Raw genomic sequence first — 22,180 nt, forward strand, 5'->3', positions numbered from 1 at the left:
AATGATTAGAGCTCTATTACATTCAAATGGTTTGCTTACAGTTAAAGGTTTTCCTTACCTTTGTCATTTTCTAAAATCACACTTAGATACAGGAAACTTAATATTAGGTGAAGCAGGAAGAAAATCCCCAGAAGGATTTTCTGAGCAAAATCTGAAAAGCAATAAAACACATAAAATAACACATTAAATAAACATAACATACAACAGCCCCCATTAAATATTATCCCTCTGTGTACTTCTGGCAGTTATATCTTTGAGGGATGGACACTTACAGAGGGTGAGCAAAGTAATGGAACCATCAGTATATTAATCTCAAGGACCTAATAAGGAGTTTGGCCCCCTTTAGCTGCAATAATAGGTTCAGATTTTCCTACAGTGAGGTCATGGGATCTTCTTCAGAGAGAAAAGTCTCCAGGTCTTTGGAACATTAAGGAGGTGGGAATCGACTTCACACACTGGGCTCCAGAACTTCCCATAAAACTTTAATGGTGTGTAGATCTGGTGGCTGGGAGGCCAAGGAAGGCATCTGACATCATCCTGGTGCTCATGAAACCTCTCCTGAATGTGTTTAGCAGTGTGTATGGGGTCATTATCATCTTGGAATGAGGGAACATCATGAGGGAACAGTGTCTGAGCCACAGGGAGCAGTTGCTCTTGTAAAAACCCCTCATGGTCCTTGGCTGTTATAGGACCATGCAGAGCATCATCAGACCTAATGCCTCCCACAAGATGGCTGCCCACACCAACAGACACTGTGGGCCGATGGCGTCCTTAGATTTCCTATAGATGTAACCCCATCCAGAGGCTCTGCAATACTTACCTATTGAGCACACTGTGCACTACTGAATACACTCTGTAGTACTGCACTAGTGAGCACACTGCAATACTGCTCTGCAAACGATGGCAGTTCATTGATGCATTGGCAGATGCATTAGCCCCTTAAGTTATTGTGCATCGTAATTGTCATGAGAATAACAACTCGACTACATACCCCTGTTTATATGAGCAGCTCACTCCCCCCCCCCCACATCAAGAACTGTTATAACATGGCCTGAAGGTGCATCCTCACAGCTGCAAGATTGTTTTGAAAAAACAGACTGGAATATTTTTGAATCTCATGACTTGGAGGAGTACAGTACATCTGTACTCTCCTACATCAAGCACTGCACCGACACCATCACCAAGGTAAAACACATCAGGGTGTATGCCAACCAAAACCCTGGATGATGACAGAGGTCAGGACACTGCCTTCAAGTCTGGTGATATGGAACTGTACAGTGCAGCCAGAGCGGACATGAGAAGGGGCATCAGAAAGGCCAAGTGGGATTATTCGAGGAGCACCTCCACAGCAACAACTGGAGGCAGGTGTGACTGGGGGCCAAAACATCACAAACTACAAACCCAGACCTAATGCTGTGGGTGGGGATGCTGCGTTGATGGAGGAGCTGAACTGCTTCTTCGGCCGCTTTTAACAAAAAACACCAGATCTGACTGCATCACATCCACTGGTGAACAGCAGCTGCATCTTCAGGGTGGGGGAGCATGACGTGAGGCACATGGTTCCCGGTATTAAACCCCAGTAAAGCGGCAGGACCTGACAGCATCACAGGTAGAGTGCTGAAGGACTGTGCTGATCATCCCAAATAGACTGGTAACAAAATTAAACAACCTTGGCTTCTCAAACACCACCTGCCTCTGGATTAAGGAATTCCTCAGCGACCCCCCCACAGAGAGTCAAAATGGGGCCTCACCTCTCCACAGCACTCAGCCTCAACACCAGCTACCCACAGGGATGTGTGCTCAGTACCTTTTGTACACTCTCTACACACACGACTGCAGCCCCACCTACCCAAGCAATTCTATCGTGAATTTCGTGGACGACACCACAGTGGTCGGGCTCATCACAGGGGGAGATGAGTCTGAATACAGGGACGAGGTGGAAAAACTGCCATCGTGGTGCAGAAATAACAACCTGGTCCTTAATACCACAAAAACAAAAGAGGTAATTGTGAACTTCAGAAGAAACAGACCTGACCCTCAGCCCATATACATCAATGGGGACTGTGTAGAGAGGGTCTGCACCTGAATGAGGACCTAACCTGGAAGACCAACAGAACTGCACTGATCAAGAAGGCACAGCAGAGACTCCACTTCCCGAGGGTCCGGAAAAACAGTGGTCTAACCAAGGAGCTGCTGATCTCATTTTACAGATGCTCTGTGGAAAGTCTGCTGACACACTGCATGCCAGTGTGGTTTGCCAGCTGCACAGGTCAAGAAAGGGCAGTGCTCCAGAGGGTCACCAACACAGTGCAGAAGATCATCGGATGAACTTTCCTCTCCTTGGAGGAGCTGTATGGGTCCCACTGCCACTGTAAAACCTGCAGCATCCTGAAGGACACATCCCACCCGGCACATCAGCTGTTCCAATTGTTACCCTCAGGAAGGTAAAACAGGTCAATAAAAGCCAAAACAAACAGACTGAAAAGCAGCACATACCCTAGGGCTGTTGCAATTATAAATGAACACCGGAAGGGTATTTGCTCTCTCTCACAAACCTGGGCAATACCTTACCAAGTTAAACCTGTGCAATATTTCTAAAAAACTTACAATGTGCAAAAACCTGCTCTGTTTTGTATAACTTTTTTTGTACATAAGAAAATTATTTGTAATTATTTTATTTATTTACTGCTTGTAATATTATATTATTTTTGCACTGCAAGGGACTGAACACAGTTTTCTTTATACCTTTTTATGATGACAATAAAGCTTCTGATCCTGATTCTGAGAAATATGACCGTGGAATATTGATGGATATTCTAGCGAATTATAATGGAAAGTTTGGTCCTGCTTATACGTTTTGTGTGATATGGAGGAACTGGGCTGGTCTGGTTTGCTGAGGAGCCTGAGCCAGACTGAACCATTAACATCACCTATTACAGACACCTGGGGAAGGAGGAAACACAAACAGTGTGAGAGGAGGCAGAAGAGAGGAAAGAGAGTCGGGATGCATGCTAGGCTAACAGCTAACCCCAGCAGACCAGTGATACCGTCAGCTCTACTTTACAACGTCCACTTTAGAAAATAATCTAGATGAGCTTTGCTTACAGTGACACACACAGTGGAAGATGAAGGACTGCTGTGTGTTTGTATTCACTGAAACCTGGGTCCATGATAACATCCCTGTTGCGGGAATCCAGCTAGCAGGGCTGACGTCTTTCAGGGCCGATAGAGATGCCACTAGCTGCAGTAAGACTGATGACAGGGGAGTGTGTGTTTACATCAATGACGCCTGCTGTACGAATGTTACAGTAGCTGCTAAACACTGTTCACCACAGACAGAATTCCTTATTCTTAATTAAAATCCTGGCTATTTCACCTGCTGAGAAAAATCACTGTTGTTTTTGTAACCACTGTTTACATTCCCCCCGGTGTTAATGTGAATGCTAAGGATGCACTGTGTGGGCCATATGACAGTATTAGTGGGTTACAGTCCGAGTACCTGGTCAGTTTTAATGGGGGCTTTAACATAACGAAACTTAAAACCATTTTCTCCAAGAACCACCAGTATGTGGATTTTGCCACTAGGTGAAAAAATATTTTGGACTTGACATACACAAATATTCCCCTGGCACATAGGGCCACCCCCAGCCCCCACGTAGGCCACTCGGACCATCTGCCTGTTATGTTAACACCAGCCTACAGACCACTTCTTAAACAGACCAGGGCAGTGAAATTATACATTAGAGTCTGGCCAGCAGGAGCAGCTTCAGCACTTAAGGATTGTTTTCTTCACACAGAATGGAGCATTTTTGTAGCTGCAGCTTCCTATGATCTTCACATGAACATGCAGGAATATGCTGAGACAGTGACCGGATACACTGCCAGATGTGCTGATGTGATCGTTACCATGTGTAGCTATGAGAAGCCTTTGTTACATGCCGCTGTTAGCTTTCGTGTTTAGGTTCAGCCCCGCCCACAGCCCTCGTCTTTCAGCTCGCCCTCCATTCGCCGTTTGCTCCGCCTCCATGAAGTCCCCGCCCCTGACTCGTCACACGCCCCTGACTCGTCACACGCCCCTGACTCGTCACACGCCCCTGACTCGTCACACGCCCCATTCGTCACTTCAATCCCCAGAGTTGAAAAACCCGCCAGTCAGAAAGCCGGACAGCTCTGCTCATTTGATCATTGATGTTGGATTGCTTTGTTGGATTCGTATCACTGTGTATGACTTGGTTGGTTTATTTGCTTTTCTGATTTTCGCTTCGCCCTTCTCTGCACCTTCACTCCATCTGACTGTTTTGCTACTCGGTATCAAACTCTTGCTCGGGTTTTTGGTTTACGTCTTCTCATGCCCCTCAGATTTCAACTCTTTGATCTGTGTGTATGGAATCAGATTTGTGTCAATATTATCAAGCAAAACGTTTTTGACATAAAGCAAAAAGAAGTAAAATTTATAACATGCAAACACATGATTGGTCGTTTGATAATGTTTTCCTTTGTTTATGCTGCCAGCTTCCTCGCTCGCGCTCCCTGACTTTTTGTTTACAATTCTGACACAAACTTCTCGCGTGGGCGGGTTTTTTCAGGTACGCGTCCCTATTGGCTAATAAGTTTTTGACTGACAGATCAGTGCCACGGACATTTTAAATTAATTATATCTCATGACTGAGCTGGGCTTTATTTGTTGTTTTAGCTGTGGTCACTGGTGAGATGTTTTGCACCGGAGTTATTTATTCTTTCTCCGTCTTTTGCCAATAAAATAAACAAAAAAACAGGACAATACCCCTTTGTCTACTTGTGTTCCCTTGTTCGTCACACCCTCTCTTTCCTTCACTCCACTTCCCCTTTCCCTTTCATTCTGTTATGTTCTAACCCTACACTGGGCACCAAGGATGACTGCAGAGGTTCACATATTTCTGAGGGCTGATCTATCGCGAGGATCAGAATGGCTAAATGGGCCAATGCTGAAAAAATCAGTGGCTACTTCATGAACACCAGAGACAGCAGGCAGTTGTGGCAGGGAATCCAGGCCATAACCGATTATAAAACCCGACTGCAGATTGATGACAGTGACACTAGACTTCCTGACCAAAACCAAGGCAGGGAGAGACTGAGACAAGACCTGAAACAGACTAATGATTGAGTCTAAATAACATGACACACTATAAAATGTGGAGCATTGGCACCAGCTTGGGACTAGGCAGTATGGCCTAAAATTTGTGTCACAGTATAATTTGAACCATGGATGTTCAATATAACATGCTTCTATAAAAATATAACATTTTGTCAAATAAGACGCATCTCACAGTACCGTGTTAACAAACATATGAATATTAAGCCTTTTTGATAAATATTGATGCTTTACGATGAGTGGTCTTGACTGGTTTTTAAATAAAACATCAAGTCTTTTATGTCCAAGGCCGAGACAAGAATGAGTCAAAATATAGTCGATTCTAAGATGAGACCAAGACTGCAAAAAAAATGGTCTCCAGACCAAGACCAGTTTCAAATACTTCAACACTACCTTAAGCTAGGCCACAGTTCCCAAGTGCTTCAAAACCAGTACAGTCATTCCAGTAGCAAAAAGAACAGCTACAACCTGCTTGAACAACTACAATCCTGTTACACTGACGGTGATTGTAATGAAATACTTAGAACGACTCAGTAAAAGTAACACGATAGCAAACCTTCCCATTTTGTTGGATCCACACCAGTTCGATCATCCTAACCAGTCTATAGAAGAGGCAGTATCTTCCATACTCCATATAGTTGCTGTGTCACTTGGACAATAAAAATCCTTGTCCGAATGCTGTACACAGACTTTAGCTCTGCAGAACCATAATTCCACACAGGCTGGATAAAACACATTCCCTGCCTGGTCTCAGCACCTTCACCTGTTGCTGAATCATGGATTTCCGGAACTTCAGGCTCCATCATGGTAAATACAGGGACCCCCCAGGGATATTTACTCAGCCCACTGCTCCTCATGTTGCTAACTCATGACTGCTCTGCTAAATTTACCAAGAACCAGAACATCAAGTTTGCTGACAGTACGACTGTGTGGGACTTATCAGTAACAATGATGAGACAGCATACAGACAGGAGGTCAACAATCTAGCAAGCTGCTGCAAAGATAACAACCTGGCTCTCAACATCAACAAAATCAGGGAGATGATTGTGGATTTCAGGACTCCCATTAGCCAAACACCACTCAGCATTAGTGGCTTCACAGTGGAGACGTGGAGAACATTAAATCCCTGGGAATCTGCATCTCTGACAGACTCTCCTGGTCCCTGAATTGTAATAAGATCATCAAATGGGCCCAGCAGAGACTGTGGGTCCTCAGGAAGCAGAAACAGGCAAAGCTCCCCCTGACATTCTCACCACCTTTTACAGAGGTACGGTCCAGAGTGTTGTAACATACTGCATCTCCACCTGGTATTCCAGTTTACACAGAGACAGGCATCAAAGGGTTACAGGGGCGGAGAGGATTATTGGAGTGTCTCTGCCCTCTGACCAGGAGCTGATCCAGGGAAGATGCCTTCAAAGGCTACACAGCATTGAGAACGACCCAAACCACCCTCTCAGCAGTTTCTGTGTACCACTGTAAATAAAGCAGGAGGTGCTGTAGCATCAGAACCGGAACCACTAGGCTCTGCAACTGCTTTATTCTGCAGACAATAAGACAGTTGAATACAGCACGTTAATCATATCAGTACCGGTACATTATGTGTAATGAGAACTGGTTCACTCTACACTACTACCTGTTTGCACATCTGTACTATTTTAACGGGCACAAGTCACATTACTATCACTGAGTTCCTGCTTTTATGTTGTTAAGTGTTTTCTAATGTCACACATGACCATAGAGAAACACTTTTGATTTTGCCATATATTTAATAATGTGTGGTTGAAATGACAATAGAGCTGGATCTGAATGTAAGAAAAGGGTGACAGATGATGCATCAGACCATGTTTCTCTTTCCCATTGTTCAGGGCTCCATGTTCTGAGCTCCTTACACCAGGTTATGTGTCTCTGCTCACTGGCCTTGGATAGAACCTGTTTCTGAATGGCAGCCCTGCCATAAATCCCAGCTTTGTGAAGTTCATGATTTACAGGTTTTATTGGGACTTCAGTCCTGTGGTCATTTCCCAGGTTTTGTGATGTTTACCAGCCACCCTGTCTGTCTGTCCCTGTCTGTGAGCTTTGACTTTTGATCACTGTTCCTCTTTGCTGATTCACTATGTCTGTGTTTAGTTATGATTTTTCAGACTGTCTCCCTTGTTGTATTGATTTTGCTGTTTTTATTCCTGATGCACAGCTAATTCTGTTATTATCTGCTATCATCTACAGCCCTGGTGATTATTGCACATGCGTCATTTAATCACGATGTGACATCATGCAGCCCTAGATCTTTGTCAGGGTCACTCAGGGAGCCCGACTCTGTGACCCCATGAAGGTATGGTGTGTAATGTTATGTGGTTTATCATCCAGAGCTGTACTTTCCCATCATATTATACTGAGTCTAACTGGAATGCTAACAGTAGAACAGTAGGACAATTATGTGGAGACGAGGCCAGGAGGCACCAGGATAATGAGGAGAAAGGCTGATGTGAGACTGTAAGGTGTCACAGACTCAGGAGTTTCTATCATGGGGGTAACGCAAGGTGCAGGCAGAATAAGCAGTGGGCGATCCACTGGCGGCTCAGCGGGAACACAGGGGCTTATTAACAGAATCAGAAAATACTGGAAAACAGACCATGAGGGGTCATAACTGAAAAGGGGTATAAAGTAAACTGACAGAACAAAAGGATCTATGAAGGGGAACTGGATACACTGAGAACAGGGAGGGAATCAAAAATAACAAACAGTAAATCAGGGAACCACAGTCAACAAGAACACCATCATCAGAAATAACATCAACAACAAACAGAACAGAGCAGGATCAGGAACCTGTATGCAGAGGCTAACAAGAATAACACAGGACAGGTGAGAACAATTAACAAGGGCTGGCAAAACAGGCAATAGGTTAAACTAATAAATCAAGGAACTCAGAAACTAACAGGGAAACTCGGTAACAGAATATACCGAAGACAAGTAACACATAATCACAAACACAGGCACCTAGCAAAACCCAAATCAAAAAACGCAAACCACAAAACTCAGGAAACAGATAAACTAATACAAAAGGAAACAAGATCTACTAAAGACAAACAGAGGTGGCTGGATTCAAATACAAGACAACAGGGCTTACAGGTAACCATATGTTCAACTCATTGAGCCATGGGCCAGTATTGGGAGGAGGGGAACATGCTGAGGCTTTAACAACAAGGAGTACAGGATGGACAGCGACATCTGCTGGCCAAATGGGGAGGAGACAGGAAAGACTGTGACAGATGGGTGCAGACATTGACAGTAAGGCAGCTGAGGAGAGAGAAGGGAGGAGAGGCGACACTTAGGAGAGGCTGCAGTCTCAGCCACATGGGGAAGATCTTGCTGAATAAATAAAGGGCTGATTATGGCTCATCATGGAGCCTCCAAAGAACCAGGAATAAGCAGCAAAATACCAGGGAGACATTCATGGTGATAAACTGTAATACTGTATCTTCATGGTCATAGATAAGAAGGTTCTAAGGGAGACATTCATGGTGATAAACTGTAATAATGTATCTTCATGGTCATAGATAAGAAGGTTCTAAGGGAGACATTCATGGTGATAAACTGTAATAATGTATCTTCATGGTCATAGATAAGAAGGTTCTAAGGGAGACATTCATGGTGATAAACTGTAATAATGTATCTTCATGGTCATAGATAAGAAGGTTCTAAGGGAGACATTCATGGTGATAAACTGTAATAAGGTATCTTCATGGTCATAGATAAGAAGGTTCTAAGGGAAACATTCATGGTGATAAACTGTAATAATGTATCTTCATGGTCATAGATAAGAAGGTTCTAAGGGTGTGAAGTGTTTGTATGTACAATGTAGGTCAGTTTGTATACTTTTGAGAATAGGGAAAATAGAAAATAAGGAAAATACTTAAATTTTGCTAAAGAAATAACCATTAAATTAATATTTCAATAAGCATCATTATGCAACAACGTTTTACAATTTTAAACTGCTTATAAAGAGGGGAGAGTAAAATTTTGAGAATTACATGGATTTTCGTTGTACTTTGATGACTCATTTTAAAGGGTGACTCATGTAAATTATCAGTGACAAACAGGCTGAATATGGTTCAGTACAATGTTTCATACTTACAGTAAAATCCCTCCAAGGGCTTTTCTTCATAATACAATAAATAATCCTTGATAATCATGCAGGCACAGATTCCCAAAGCAGCTACTGCAATCGGAATTGAATATTCTGAAAAGAGAAAGATCACATTAGTCTGTGGTGTATAATTATCCACACTAGTGCCTTATCCTATCATTATTATGGATACAAAATGTAACATCATGACTGTCTATGTTCAATAAATCAAAGCTTTTCCTCGTTTAAACACTCTTTCCTTCTGCTCCCTTTATTAAGGTACAATTCACACATTCCCAGTCACATGGCACCAGGGTTGGGTTGTATTGGAATACAGGTACCTGTGTTACATATTCAGAATACAAAAATGTGTTTGCTGTGTTCAGCTCATGTTATCTTTATGAACCAGTATTTGAGAATACAGACACTGTATGAGATTTAAGAGAAACTGTATTGATCCCAAGGGGAAATTCTTCTGCAAATAGCAGCAATTGTGAAGAACACAGACAGAGGTACATACAGTCCCAAACAGACAAAGTGCAAAGACAGTACAGAATGAAAACAAGTGAACCTGGAACCAAGGAATTAAAAAGTACACAATACAAAAATAAAACATCCTGAATAACAGGATACTGGAATATTAAGAAAATGAGTAAATATTATTATTTATTCTTAATACACTAATGAGCCAAAACATTATGACTCCCCCCACCATGATGTGAATGATGTTGAGTTTCTGGTGAAAACAGCGCATGTCAAGGTCTGGGATATATTACACAGCATGTGATACTTTTAGCTGACGTTGAATGCAGCATAAACGAGCAGAAATAAAGATCTGAGTGACTTTGACAAGAACCGAATCTTTATGGTCAGACGACTGGGTCAGAGCATCTCCGATACAGCAAGGCTTGTGGGGAGCCGACAGCCAGCTGTGGTGAGAAGCTACTGAGAGTCTGAGGAGGGAAAAACCACGACCTGCTGACAGGGTGTTGGGCGGCCATGACTGATCGATGTGAGATGTGAGTGAAGGCGATCCTGTCTGGGACAAACCAACAGAGGGGTGACTGTGACACAAATAGCAGATAATTTTGATGATGGTCACAGGAGTAACGTGTCACGACACACAGGGCGTCGAACCCTGCTGTACCTGGGGAGGACATGGTCAGGATGGTAACTCTGTCTACCACCCAGTCTGCTGGGGGTGTGGCCAGCCTGGCCACCCGGTCAGGGAATGACCCATGCAGGGCCGAGCGCAGGGAAACAGTGCAGGGTCCGTGTAGAGGGGACTGTATGCAGCCCTAACACACTCATCCTATCACCACCTGCTGCAGGAGGGGTCCAGCAACACAGAGGGGGGAGTCTGACCCCGTTCCCCCCAGAAGCTTATGATGACGCCACCTGGTGGCAATGGTGGGTCACACCTGTGTTTGGGACTTTTGTCATGTCCCTGTCACAGTGGAGGGAGTCCCCTACTCCGCCATGCTGGACATGGGGGGCACCGTCACACTGGTGAGGCCTGATATGGGGCAGCCTGGACTCAGCTGAAGCCGACCCCTGTGCACATGGTGACCGGTGAGGTGACCCCCCATGAGGGGGAGGGGGATGCTGTCTGTGGCTCTCAGAGGCAAGATGGTGCATCACCCAGTGTGGGTGGCAGCAGTGCAGGACCCCTGCATCCTGGGTTAGACTCCCTCAGGGCTACAGGCTGCTGGTTAGACCTAGAGTGCGAGACTCTGAGCTTCCGGGGGGGGGGCTGTAATCAAACTGGCATCTGTCATGACATTCATCACTTCGACACCCCAGCAGCAGCAGAACCATTATACCAGCAGATAAGGGAGAACTCTGTGCTCAGAGCTCACAGTGACGATGGCTAAACGAGGATACGGCTCGAAAAATTGGCATGTGATGTTTAAAAAGCTTTGGGTTTAATGTTATACTTTTGTATGGCTTTGGAGGACAGAATAACTGTTAATGGTGACTTATGATCTGACTCCCTCCTAAGACTGAATGCTTTGGGATTTCAAATACACAGCAACGACAGAACAACCATCCATCCATCCATCCATTTTCCAAACTGCTTATCCTACTGGGTCGCGGGGGGTCAGGAGCCTGTCCCGGAAGCAATGGGCACGAGGCAGGGAACAACCCAGGATGGGGGGCCAGCCCATCGCAAGGCACACTCACACACAGGGGGTCCGGAGCCTATCCCGGAAGAAATGGGCATGAGGCAGGAAACAACCCAGGATGGGGGGCCAGCCCATCGCAGGGCACACTCACACACCATTCACTCACATGCACACCTACGGGCAATTTAGCAACTCCAATCAGCCTCAGCATGTTTTTGGACTATGGGGGGAAACCGGAGTACCCGGAGGAAACCCCACGACGACATGGGGAGAACATGCAAACTCCATAGACATGTAACCCAGGCGGAGACTCGAACCTGGGATCAACACACCACCTATCGTATAATATACTGATTGGTTTGGCTTTTGGAAACTTATTGGTGAATTTTATGTTTAATTGTCATAAATTGATTAGGTAAATTTAAATATAGTTTAAACTAAATTCACATGATAGTTGCACTTGTTTACAGTGAATGTGTTTAATTATATAAGTGTACTGCGGCTTGGGAGTGCGATTGTGTCAGGGACCTGCCGCTTGCTCCTAATGGAGGACGACCATAGGATTTGGACTCACTAGCAGATTGTTCTAATGCTGCTCAGCTTGTTCTCTTTAATGTGAGGGGTTTGAAAGGTCCTATTAAGAGTGGGAAAGTCTTCCAACTTATTAAGCTCCGCAGGTCTGACATTGTTTTCCCCAGGAATCTCACCTTAAATTAGTTGATCATTCAAGGCATAAGCGGCCATGGGTGGGACATGTATTCCATTCATCATTTAACTCTACGGCTGGTGGAAGCTGTTTGATCTCTAAAAAGCTTCAGTTTATACCAGAAATAAATGTATCTGATCATAACAGGGGCACCATCATTGGCTCAGGCAGATTCCCTCATATACTGGTTATTCTAGTATGTCTATATGCCCTCAATTTTGATGATGACGAGTTTATGATAGACCTTCATCATCAATCACACATATGGATACACATCTGTGGGAAATGTGTCCACCAAAAGCCCTGGAAACCTCATTAGGGTACATGGCAGTATGGACTCCATCAAACACCAGGACACTTTAAATCAAAATCTGGCTGCTTCTGCCAGGAAACTAAAACTGGCACAAGAGAGGGCCTGGGACCCTGGATGATCTGGGGAGATTCTGTAAAGAGGAATGGTCTCAGATGCCCTGCTCTGTATTCTCCGACCTTATAGAATGTTATAGGAGACTCAGTGCTGTTATACTGGCAAAGGGAGGCTGTGCAAAGTATTAAATGCTGGGCTGCCAATAATCATGGCACATGTGTTTTTTTTTTTTTAAATAATTATTTCTTGATGAAGTGGAGGAGTTTAAGTACCTCGGGATCTTGTTCACGAGTGGGGGAACGATGGAGCGGGAGATCGACAGGCGGATCGGTGCGGCGTCAGCAGTCATGCGGGCGCTGCATCGGTCTGTCATGGTGAAGAGAGAGCTGAGCCAAAAGGCGAAGCTCTCGATTTACCAGTCGATCTACGTTCCTACCCTCACCTATGGTCATGAGCTTTGGGTAGTGACCGAAAGAACGAGATCGCGGGTACAAGCGGCCGAAATGAGTTTCCTCCGCAGGGTGGCTGGGCTCTCCCTTAGAGATAGGGTGAGGAGCTCAGTCATTCGGGAGGGACTCAGAGTAGAGCCGCTGCTCCTCCGCATCGAGAGGAGTCAGATGAGGTGGCTCGGGCATCTGATCAGGATGCCTCCGGGACGCCTCCCTGGGGAGGTATTCCAGGCATGTCCCACTGGGAGGAGACCCCGGGGAAGACCCAGGACAAGCTGGAGAGACTATGTCTCTCGGCTGGCCTGGGAACACCTCGGGGTCCCCCCAGAGGAGCTGGACGAAGTGGCCGGGGAGAGGGAAGTCTGGGTCTCCCTGCTGAGGCTGCTGCCCCCGCGACCCAACTCCGGATTAAGCGGGAGATGATGGATGGATGGATGGATGGATTTCTTGATGAAGGATTTGTTTTTCTTTGAATATATTTATTTCAATAAAAGGTTGTTTTCTCATTTCTTCAGTGTGAGATGAAGCTACTTCAGCAAAATGTGTTTTTTTTCTAACTATTTTTACAAATCTTTACAAGGGCTGCCAATAATTGTGAAGGGCACTGTATGTCCAATCTATGTTCTATTTTCAGCTATTAATAGGCTCCTCCACCTTTCACAGCCTACGGCAGAAGAGGCATCTGCTGATAAATGTGGCCATTCGCACTGTTCTTTAAAGCTAAAATGACCAATATTACAGCCTCTATAGCAGCAGCTTATGGTCCCTGCAGCTCTGATAGCGGAACCCCTGTCTGGATGGATCCTTTTAATTTTAGAAAAGGTTGTGTATCTCCAGATAATGGAATTTATCTACAGAAACAAGATATTTGAAACATTTCAGTCTGGTTTTAGAGCCCATCACAGCACTGAGCTTTATTTATCTATTTATTTACTGAGCTAAGGTAGTAAACAATCTTAGGCTCTACACAGACTCAAATAGCCTTTCAATCCTAATTGCATTAGACATGAGTGCTGCATTTGACACCATTGATCACACCATCCTTTTACACCAGCTTTGGTTGATTGGACTCACTGGCTCCGTTTTAAACTGGTTCAAAACATATATAATAGGAAGAAGATTTCTGGTCAAACTAGGCTAGTTTTTATCAGCACCAGTTATGGGCGACAGTGGAATTGCACAGGGTGGTATCCTTGGTCCCCTGCTCTTCTCTCTATATGCTACCTCTCAGTGACATCGTTAGGAAATACGCTGTCATTCTCCACTGTTACAACGATGATTCGCAGTTAGCCAGAAAACCTGATGCTACTGATTTAATGAACAATTTTTGTGCATGTTTATCAGTTAAAAATGAGCGGATGTGAAATATTTTTCTTTTAAATCAATGAAAAGGAAACAGAGGTGATTATTATAGTCTCCAGGGAATGAGAGAGAAGCTAAAATCAAAGCTTGGTAGCTAAGTGACCCAGACTAAATCACCTGTTCGAAATCTTGGTGTAATTGTGGGTTGTGATTTTGACTTTAAAAGCCATATACAGTATGTTGAGCAAGACAGCTTTTTTCCACTTGAGGAACTTGGCTAAAGTCAGACCTTTTTGCCACTGAAAGATGCTGGAAAGTTGATGCATGCTCTGGTTACTTCTCGCAGGGACGGATTATGGGTTGTGTGGGCAAACCCCCCCCACCACCACCACCAGCTCCACCACCACAACCACCACAATTCAAGGGCCCTTGGCAGCCGAACGCCCTCCCTATAGGGCCAGGGGCCCTTGTAGGCAGAGAATCAAAGAACATAGGCCCTCTAAAATAGACAAACGAAAATACATTGTTGATAAGTGTTGCAAATTGTTTTGGGCTAGGGGCCCCACAGGCCCCCTGCACCCCAAGGGCCCCTGGGCAGCGGCCCCGCTGGCACGGTCCGTAATCCGTCCCTGACTTCTCATCCTGATTACTGTAACTCTCTTTTTGCCGGCCTACAAAGAACAATACTAACAAATTACAGATAATTCAAAATGCAGCACCTAGAACACTTCTGAAAGTAACAAAAATCATGTTAGATGTAGGATCACACACACACAGCTTTGTAATTACTGTATATATTTGGAAAAAGCTGCTGGATGGGTGAACATTACGTGATGAAAGAGCGCTCACCATGAAAATATGTGCGATTGTAAAGTGTGTTTGGGCTCGAAACAAAATGAGTGACATTGTTGTTTTACACCAAAAAGGCACTTGTCCTCTTGCTGTTGGGCCGAAAAAAGGCAAAGATTATAAAAGCTCACGATGGGTCTGCGAAACTTTACTTTCCATACGCGACAGTAAAGGTGAATTTAATTTAGTGAGGGAACTTCGCATATATGGTGAGAGTCGGTGCATTTTTTCTGAATTATCTCTCGATTTGACTTTAAAGTCACATTAAATAATTCGGGGTTGCTGGGACACTGCAGTCATTAGTTTCTCCTCCATGTTGCTAAGAGGTTTGGTTCCCAAGTCGCTGAACCTGCCCGTCGTAAAGCGGATATTATATCTGACTGGATGCCGCTTTGGTGGAGGTCGGCGCACCAGGTTCAATCGATCTGAACCTTGAGCGGCGCGGCGAAGCAGCAGAAACCGGACGCACTTTAAAATTGATGCCGTGTGGATGCAGCCTAACCCCCGGTGTGGGTGTTTTAGGGATCCAACATGCCCCCCTCCCTCTCACACACGGCATACAGTCCTTAGAGCTGGTTTAATATTTGCCTGGTCTGTGTGTCTTGTCTCCTATTTGTCAGCATAAATATGTAGATGTTATATGTCTGTATGTTCCTTTAAATTATCTAAACAATTTGTCTTCCTCATAAAGGTATCTCACAGATCATTGCCAGTTCTATCCTCCTCACTTAAATAATAATATAAATGCATATAGTCATATTGTCACGATCGTCTGGGAAGCGGGCGAACGCGCTGGCAGGCGAGCGGGTAGTAAGCAGGCGAGCGGGTAGTAAGCAGGGTGAATGGGGATTTATTATACGAGACGGGAGCAGGAAACATCTCACGCTGACTGACATCACAAACGACATCAATGACGGACAAAGGACTCAGGTAAGACACGGACTGAAATACACAGGACTGATTGAAAGTAAACGGACACAGCTGGGTACAATCCGGGAAACACACGTGGATAAGCAGGGGGCGTGGCACACAGGAGGAGCCGACAAGCAGGTCATGACAGAACCCCCCCCCCAAAGGCGCGCTTCACTGGGCGCGCCAGGGAGGAGGCAACGAAGGGGAGACAGGAACCAGAACCCAGGAAACAAGAACCAAAACCATCAACGGAAGGTCTACAATCAGCCAGTGTGCCCGTAGACTGCAAAGAGCCATTGAGCTGACCTCTGAGTCTACAGTGAAACACCTAAAGAAAACATTTCTACTTGGTGAGTTATTGTATTCTATCATTATATCGTGAGCACATTGACATGTATATAGTACTATTCACAGGCCTATGCATTTTCACCTTATCTGTCTCTCTCTTTTACTGATACAGGAGAATATAAAGGACACACAACAGCCAAGGCAGTGAGGTGTTTCAATGTGTTCAACCTCAGATTCTGGCCAGATGATAAGATGGACGTCCTGAATGAAGGTGTTGGAGAGGTGAAGTTTCTCTTAGAGCATTTCTCCACCGTCCAAGACAGGTGAGTTTGTTTGTGCTACAGATATGTTTTTGTTGACATTATGACTGAAATTACTTTGATAATGACCTTGTTTATACACAGCATAATGTGATTTTGCCAGTTGGTTGATCAGTACACTGGATTTTTGCAGAATATCCTGCCCTTGGTTGGGATAATGCTGCTGTTCCCCACACCTACAGCAGTCTGCAAAAGAGGCGTGACCTCACAAAAAAGAGTTAAGTCAGACATCAGGGCAAGTCAGCACACTGATACTGTGGAGGACCTCATTCCAATCAGTGTTGAGGGGTCAGAACTGATTGATTATGATGCCAGTGAGGATGTTAAGCTGCTTCTCCCAGGGAAAGAGGGTCAGGAGGCCCAGCTATAAGAGCTGCCCCTCTGAGTGGCATTACAGGAGGTTACATCAGACATGAGGCATAAGACATGCTGAAGTCTATTAGTATCCAGAAACAGAGATACATGCTGTTGTTGTGCTTTGCTTTGATGTGATACCATTTTTGTTATGTATTCTTTTAAAATTATACTACAATAAAAAGAGAAAACAACATTCACATAAAAATTTTTGTGAAATATCAAGTCTCAAGTCACTGTGAATCTTGACATCAATAAAAAAGTATGACATGTAAATTCAGAGAACTATCAACATGCAAGATCAGTGACTAATACCATGCTGATAAAGGGTGCGCCCAAACCGCTTATCCTACTGGGTCGGGGGGGGGGGGGGTCCGGAGCCCATCCTGGATGGAATGGGCACGAGGCAGGGACCAACCCAGGATGGGGGCCCAGCCCACCGCAGAACACACTCACACACCATTCACTCTCACCTAAATACTTTCAGTAAGGCACATTCATATACTACAATAGCTCCACATAACACATAACTTACTGTTACCTAAACTTTCAATTAATTGATATGATCTCTCATTTAACACTGTCTATCCCCCAGAAAACAAGCCAAGTATGTAATGTGTGATTGACGAGACCCCCCCCCCCCCCCGAATTCCCGGGTCCCAGACCATTTTTCACACCCTGGCTGCAGCCCTGCTCCCGGTCACCTCACGCCGCATCAGGGACTTTTACATTCCTTTCTGAGAGTTGTTCATGAGGTATTTCTTTCACTCATCCATCATCAGCTGCCCCTGTTATACTAGACTGTTTTGGACATTGTTGGTAGTGTTATTGTTTAGTGTTGGTTGTTGGAGCTGTAATTGACTATTGCTGTCAGGTATCTGGGGGAGGGCTTTGTGTATGTGATTTAGTTATACTGTGTGTTTTTTAAATATCTACATTATTGTATAGAGTATGTGAACATTGTAATTTTTCAATAATCGGGTCTTTTGTAATTACATGAAAATATAGGCCCAACCTGGGTGCACTCTGGCAAAAGTTATCTAAATTCTGATTGTGAACTTTCAAATCTTTTGTCTTGATTGAAAGTCTTGGTCTTGTCATGGTCTTGGGTTGGCATGGGTCTTGATTTTGTCTTGAACGTAAACAGATGGTCTTGAGCACATCACTGAGAGTTTGTCTGGTCACCACAGTACCAGGAGGTCTTCTGTAGACTGAAAAGGCCCTGAGTGAGGTCCCAGTGCTACCCTTTATGTTAAGCATCAGTGGGGTAGAGGTAGGGGGGCTCTCCCAGGGGGGTGCATGGGGAGAGGGGGGTCCCGACATACAGCCGCATGTTCAACATGGTGGAGCAGTGTTACTGTGTCACCCATAGAGCTACTAGTGATGGTGCACTGTCACAGGAGAGTGAGGGGCTGTGGTCCAAATTCGAGACCATTCGTGAACGTTTTAGGCCACCTTCCCAGTTCCATTGGGGGTAACAGGTATGTGCTTAGTGGGATGGATTACTTCACCCAGTGGCCAGAAGCCTATGCCATCCCTGACCAGGAGGGGGAGACAGTTGCAGATGCCCTGGTGGAGCTTCTGTTTAGCCGGTTCGGGGAGCCAGAGACCCTGAACTGTAACTTGGGAATGAACTCTGAGTCTGCTGTGTTCAACTCCCTGTGCAGCCGGCTGCGCAAACACAAGACCTACACCTCTCCGCTCAGAGTGACGGCCTGGTGGAGAGGTTTCACTGCACCCTGGAACAGCTGACCTGGATGCAAAGAGTTCTGGTAGTGGTTTGGGGATGTCGATGCTCACGTGCTCCAAAAGTTTGTTCGCAGATTATTTCGAGGTGTTCATTACCAATACATAGTTACTCCTTTAATCAACCTTGTTGGCTTTATAACATATTACAGTGTCTAAAGGTATTCTGAATAAGGTATATTTTGAGTATCCTACCAGAATACAATACTGAATACAATCAGGACTGAGTATTCAGCATTCAGGCACTACATGCTTATTCATAATGACGCTGAACCCTCACACTGACACACTGACACAGACGAGTAACAATAAAGGAGACAGCGTCATAAACTCGCTTTTCACTGTGAACACAGACGTGTTTTTATCCATCATCCCCCTGCTGTACAGACCCACACATAAGTCAGACTTAATGGGTTTGGACCAATCAGGGCTCAGTCCCACACACAGACCCAGGAATCGAATCCTCAGTGTGAAGTTACAGTACTGCCCACTGTGTCAGAACACCTCCGGTAACCAGCAGAGGGCGCTCACAGTCTCTCCTCCCTGCACCGCTCAGAGCTCACAAGACTGGTTTGACAGGTTCACTGCATCAGCCTCTAGTTCCCTCCTTTCCCCTCTGCCTGTTTAAGCTCCAGCTCCCCAGCAGTCCTCATTCGGAACTTGAACCCCTGGCCTGTGTTTCCCTACCTGTGCTAGTCCTTGCTCTCTGTGTTTGTACCTAATTCAGTTGTGTCCCAGTTGCCCTGTCCCTGCTGTTCCTGTCCCATACCCTGATTTTACCTTATTAAACCCTGTTCTCCTCCTTCCTCACCTCTGGATCTCTGCCTCCTTTTCTGCCCCCCCCCCCCCCCCCCTTACCCCCAGTTGTGACACACTGAGCCTCCACACAGCAGAAGTTATTAAATGTATTAGAAACACCCACCTCCATTTATACATAATAAGTATGAAAATGCAGGGAGACTCACCTAATTTAAAGGTGCCGTTCATCCAGGCAAGGAGTTGGGAATAAATAGCAAGGAACAGCGTGTTAAACAGTGCGGGATCATCTGTAAGACAAACAGAGCAAGTCAGACGCCCTCATTCTCTCATCAGTCTATATAGATATAACATGATATTAAATAACAAAGTGTCCTTGGGCTTTTCCTCCCCTGAGATAAATCCTGTCGTCCCCAGGGCCCGACTGCACTGTGAGGTCATGCACAGTAAGGCCCATGATCCGAGGGCAGCGGGGGCCAAAATACAGGCCAAGGAATCACCCTACATCAGGTCCACACAATAACATCCTACTGGGTAAAATGTCAGGTGCCCAGAGTACAAGTGCGTGGATTAGAGCAAGAAAAAAATCATCTGACTGAATTTTTAATTTTTTTTTTTAAACCAAATGCTCCATGTCGCAGGCCCACACTCATACCCATAACCACACTCATACCCACACTCATACTCATACCCACACTCATACCCACACCCACACCCATACCCACACTCATACCCATACCCACACTCATACCCACACTCACACCCACACTCATACCCATACCCACACTCATACCCATACCCACACTCATACCCACACCCATACCCACACTCATACCCATACCCACACTCATACCCATACTCATACCCACACCCATACCCACACTCATACCCATACCCACACTCATACCCACACTCATACCCATACCCACACCCATACCCACACTCATACCCACACCCACACTCATACCCATACCCACACCCATACCCACACCCATACCCACACTCATACCCACACCCACACCCACACTCATACCCATACCCACACTCATACCCATACCCACACTCATACCCATACCCATACCCACACTCATACCCATACCCACACCCATACCCACACTCATACCCATACCCACACTCATACCCATACCCACACTCATACCCACACCCATACCCACACTCATACCCATACCCACACTCATACCCATACCCACACTCATACCCACACCCATGCCCACACTCATACCCACACCCATACCCACACTCATACCCATACCCACACTCATACCCATACCCACACTCATACCCATACCCATACCCACACCCATACCCATACCCACACTCATACCCACACCCATACCCACACCCATACCCACACTCATACCCATACCCATACCACCTCGGCCATGCATCAAATTTTCAACACTGTGTTGTCCATTATCCCCTAAGCCCCTAGTTGAATTACATTTACATAATTGTAACAATAATTCAAGGTATGGCAAGACTTTACCAATGTAAATAATGAAACATCAAGTTTTCGGTGCAAATTTATTTTAACAACGCTTTAGTAATTTTAGTAATATCCACAAGAGTGGATAAGAAAAAAGCCATTGCTTCCATAGACTATTTTTTATGGCTAACCACAAAAAGCAAACACCTGCCATTTTCATCTTTTTGCACCATGAACTGAATGTGTTGCCATTATCGCCCATTTCATTCAGCCAAGCCCATCTCCGCTTATTCTTTACCGTTTTGTCGATATCCGACAAATCTGTGCAGAAGCGCGTGCATGCTGACAAAACCGAAAGCAAACTGATGTGCGCGAGTGATGTCCTGTAAAATACGGCTTTAAGGACTATTTATATAGCCTATGTTTACAGATATCCTAACCTCATTTTAAAACAGGCTGAAAAATCCCCAGGTCCTGAACCAAAATACGGGAAATTTAGAGCAGCATCTCATTGCCATTCCTCTGTTAACAGCAAGAAAACAGAACGGACTACAAAACTGCTGATATTTATTCATTTTTAACGGAGCATAAGCTCTCGCAGCACTTGCGACACCGGAGCCACTGCACTGATTCTTGAGTTTCAGAGTTTTGACTTCTTTAAGCAATGGGGTTTATCCACTGTTTTCCGACCTTTTTTTAGCTACTATTAGCGAATGAGACACTGACTTCCAAACATAAAAAAGTTCTATTCCGAACTTTTTAAAAAATGTAAAATATGCTACTACTAGCCTATTATTATTATCCATCCATCCATCCATTTTCCAAACCACTTATCCTACTGGGTCGTGGGGGGGTCCAGAGCCTATCCCGGAAGCAATGGGCACGAGGCAGGGAACAACCCAGGATGGGGGACCAGCCCATCGCAGGGCACACTCCCACACCATTCACTCACGCAGGAACACCTATGGGAAATTTAGCAAGTCCAATTAGCCTCGGCATGTCTTTGGTCTGTGGGAGGAAACTGGAGTACCCAGTGGAAACCCCACGACGACATGGGGAGAACATGCAAACTCCACACACATGTGACCAAGGCGGAGACTCGAACCTGGGTCCCAGAAGTGTGAGGCAACAGTGCTAACCACTGCACCACCATACTGTCACGCCCAGCTCGTACGATCGTCATGTGTGCCACGCCCCCCTGATTATCCATGTGTGCTTCCCTGATTGTACCCAGCTGTACCCTGTTGTCTGGTCTATTTCAGTCCCCGTCTTGCCTCAGTTCAGTGTCTGTCATTGATGTTAGT

At 45.2% G+C, this 22,180-nt stretch overlaps 2 protein-coding genes across 3 annotated transcripts in view; both read right to left on the minus strand.

Annotated features, from left to right (window-relative positions):
• The window catches only part of LOC125704980 (zinc finger MYM-type protein 1-like), a 161,346-nt gene that overhangs the window by 11,089 nt on the left and 128,077 nt on the right, over positions 1-22,180 (minus strand). The gene's annotated exons all lie outside the window — the stretch shown is intronic.
• The window catches only part of LOC125704991 (uncharacterized), a 57,597-nt gene that overhangs the window by 11,024 nt on the left and 24,393 nt on the right, over positions 1-22,180 (minus strand). For both annotated transcript variants that reach the window (XM_048971247.1, XM_048971248.1), the window contains exons 12-14: positions 19,639-19,719; positions 9,264-9,368; positions 59-151 (exon numbers count right to left, since the gene is read on the minus strand). In XM_048971247.1, the coding sequence (XP_048827204.1) occupies positions 59-151; positions 9,264-9,368; positions 19,639-19,719 (279 nt within the window). The remainder of the gene's footprint in view (positions 1-58; positions 152-9,263; positions 9,369-19,638; positions 19,720-22,180) is intronic.

Source organism: Brienomyrus brachyistius, chromosome 12 (genome assembly GCF_023856365.1).
Source record: "Brienomyrus brachyistius isolate T26 chromosome 12, BBRACH_0.4, whole genome shotgun sequence".
NCBI classification, from domain to species: domain Eukaryota; kingdom Metazoa; phylum Chordata; class Actinopteri; order Osteoglossiformes; family Mormyridae; genus Brienomyrus; species Brienomyrus brachyistius.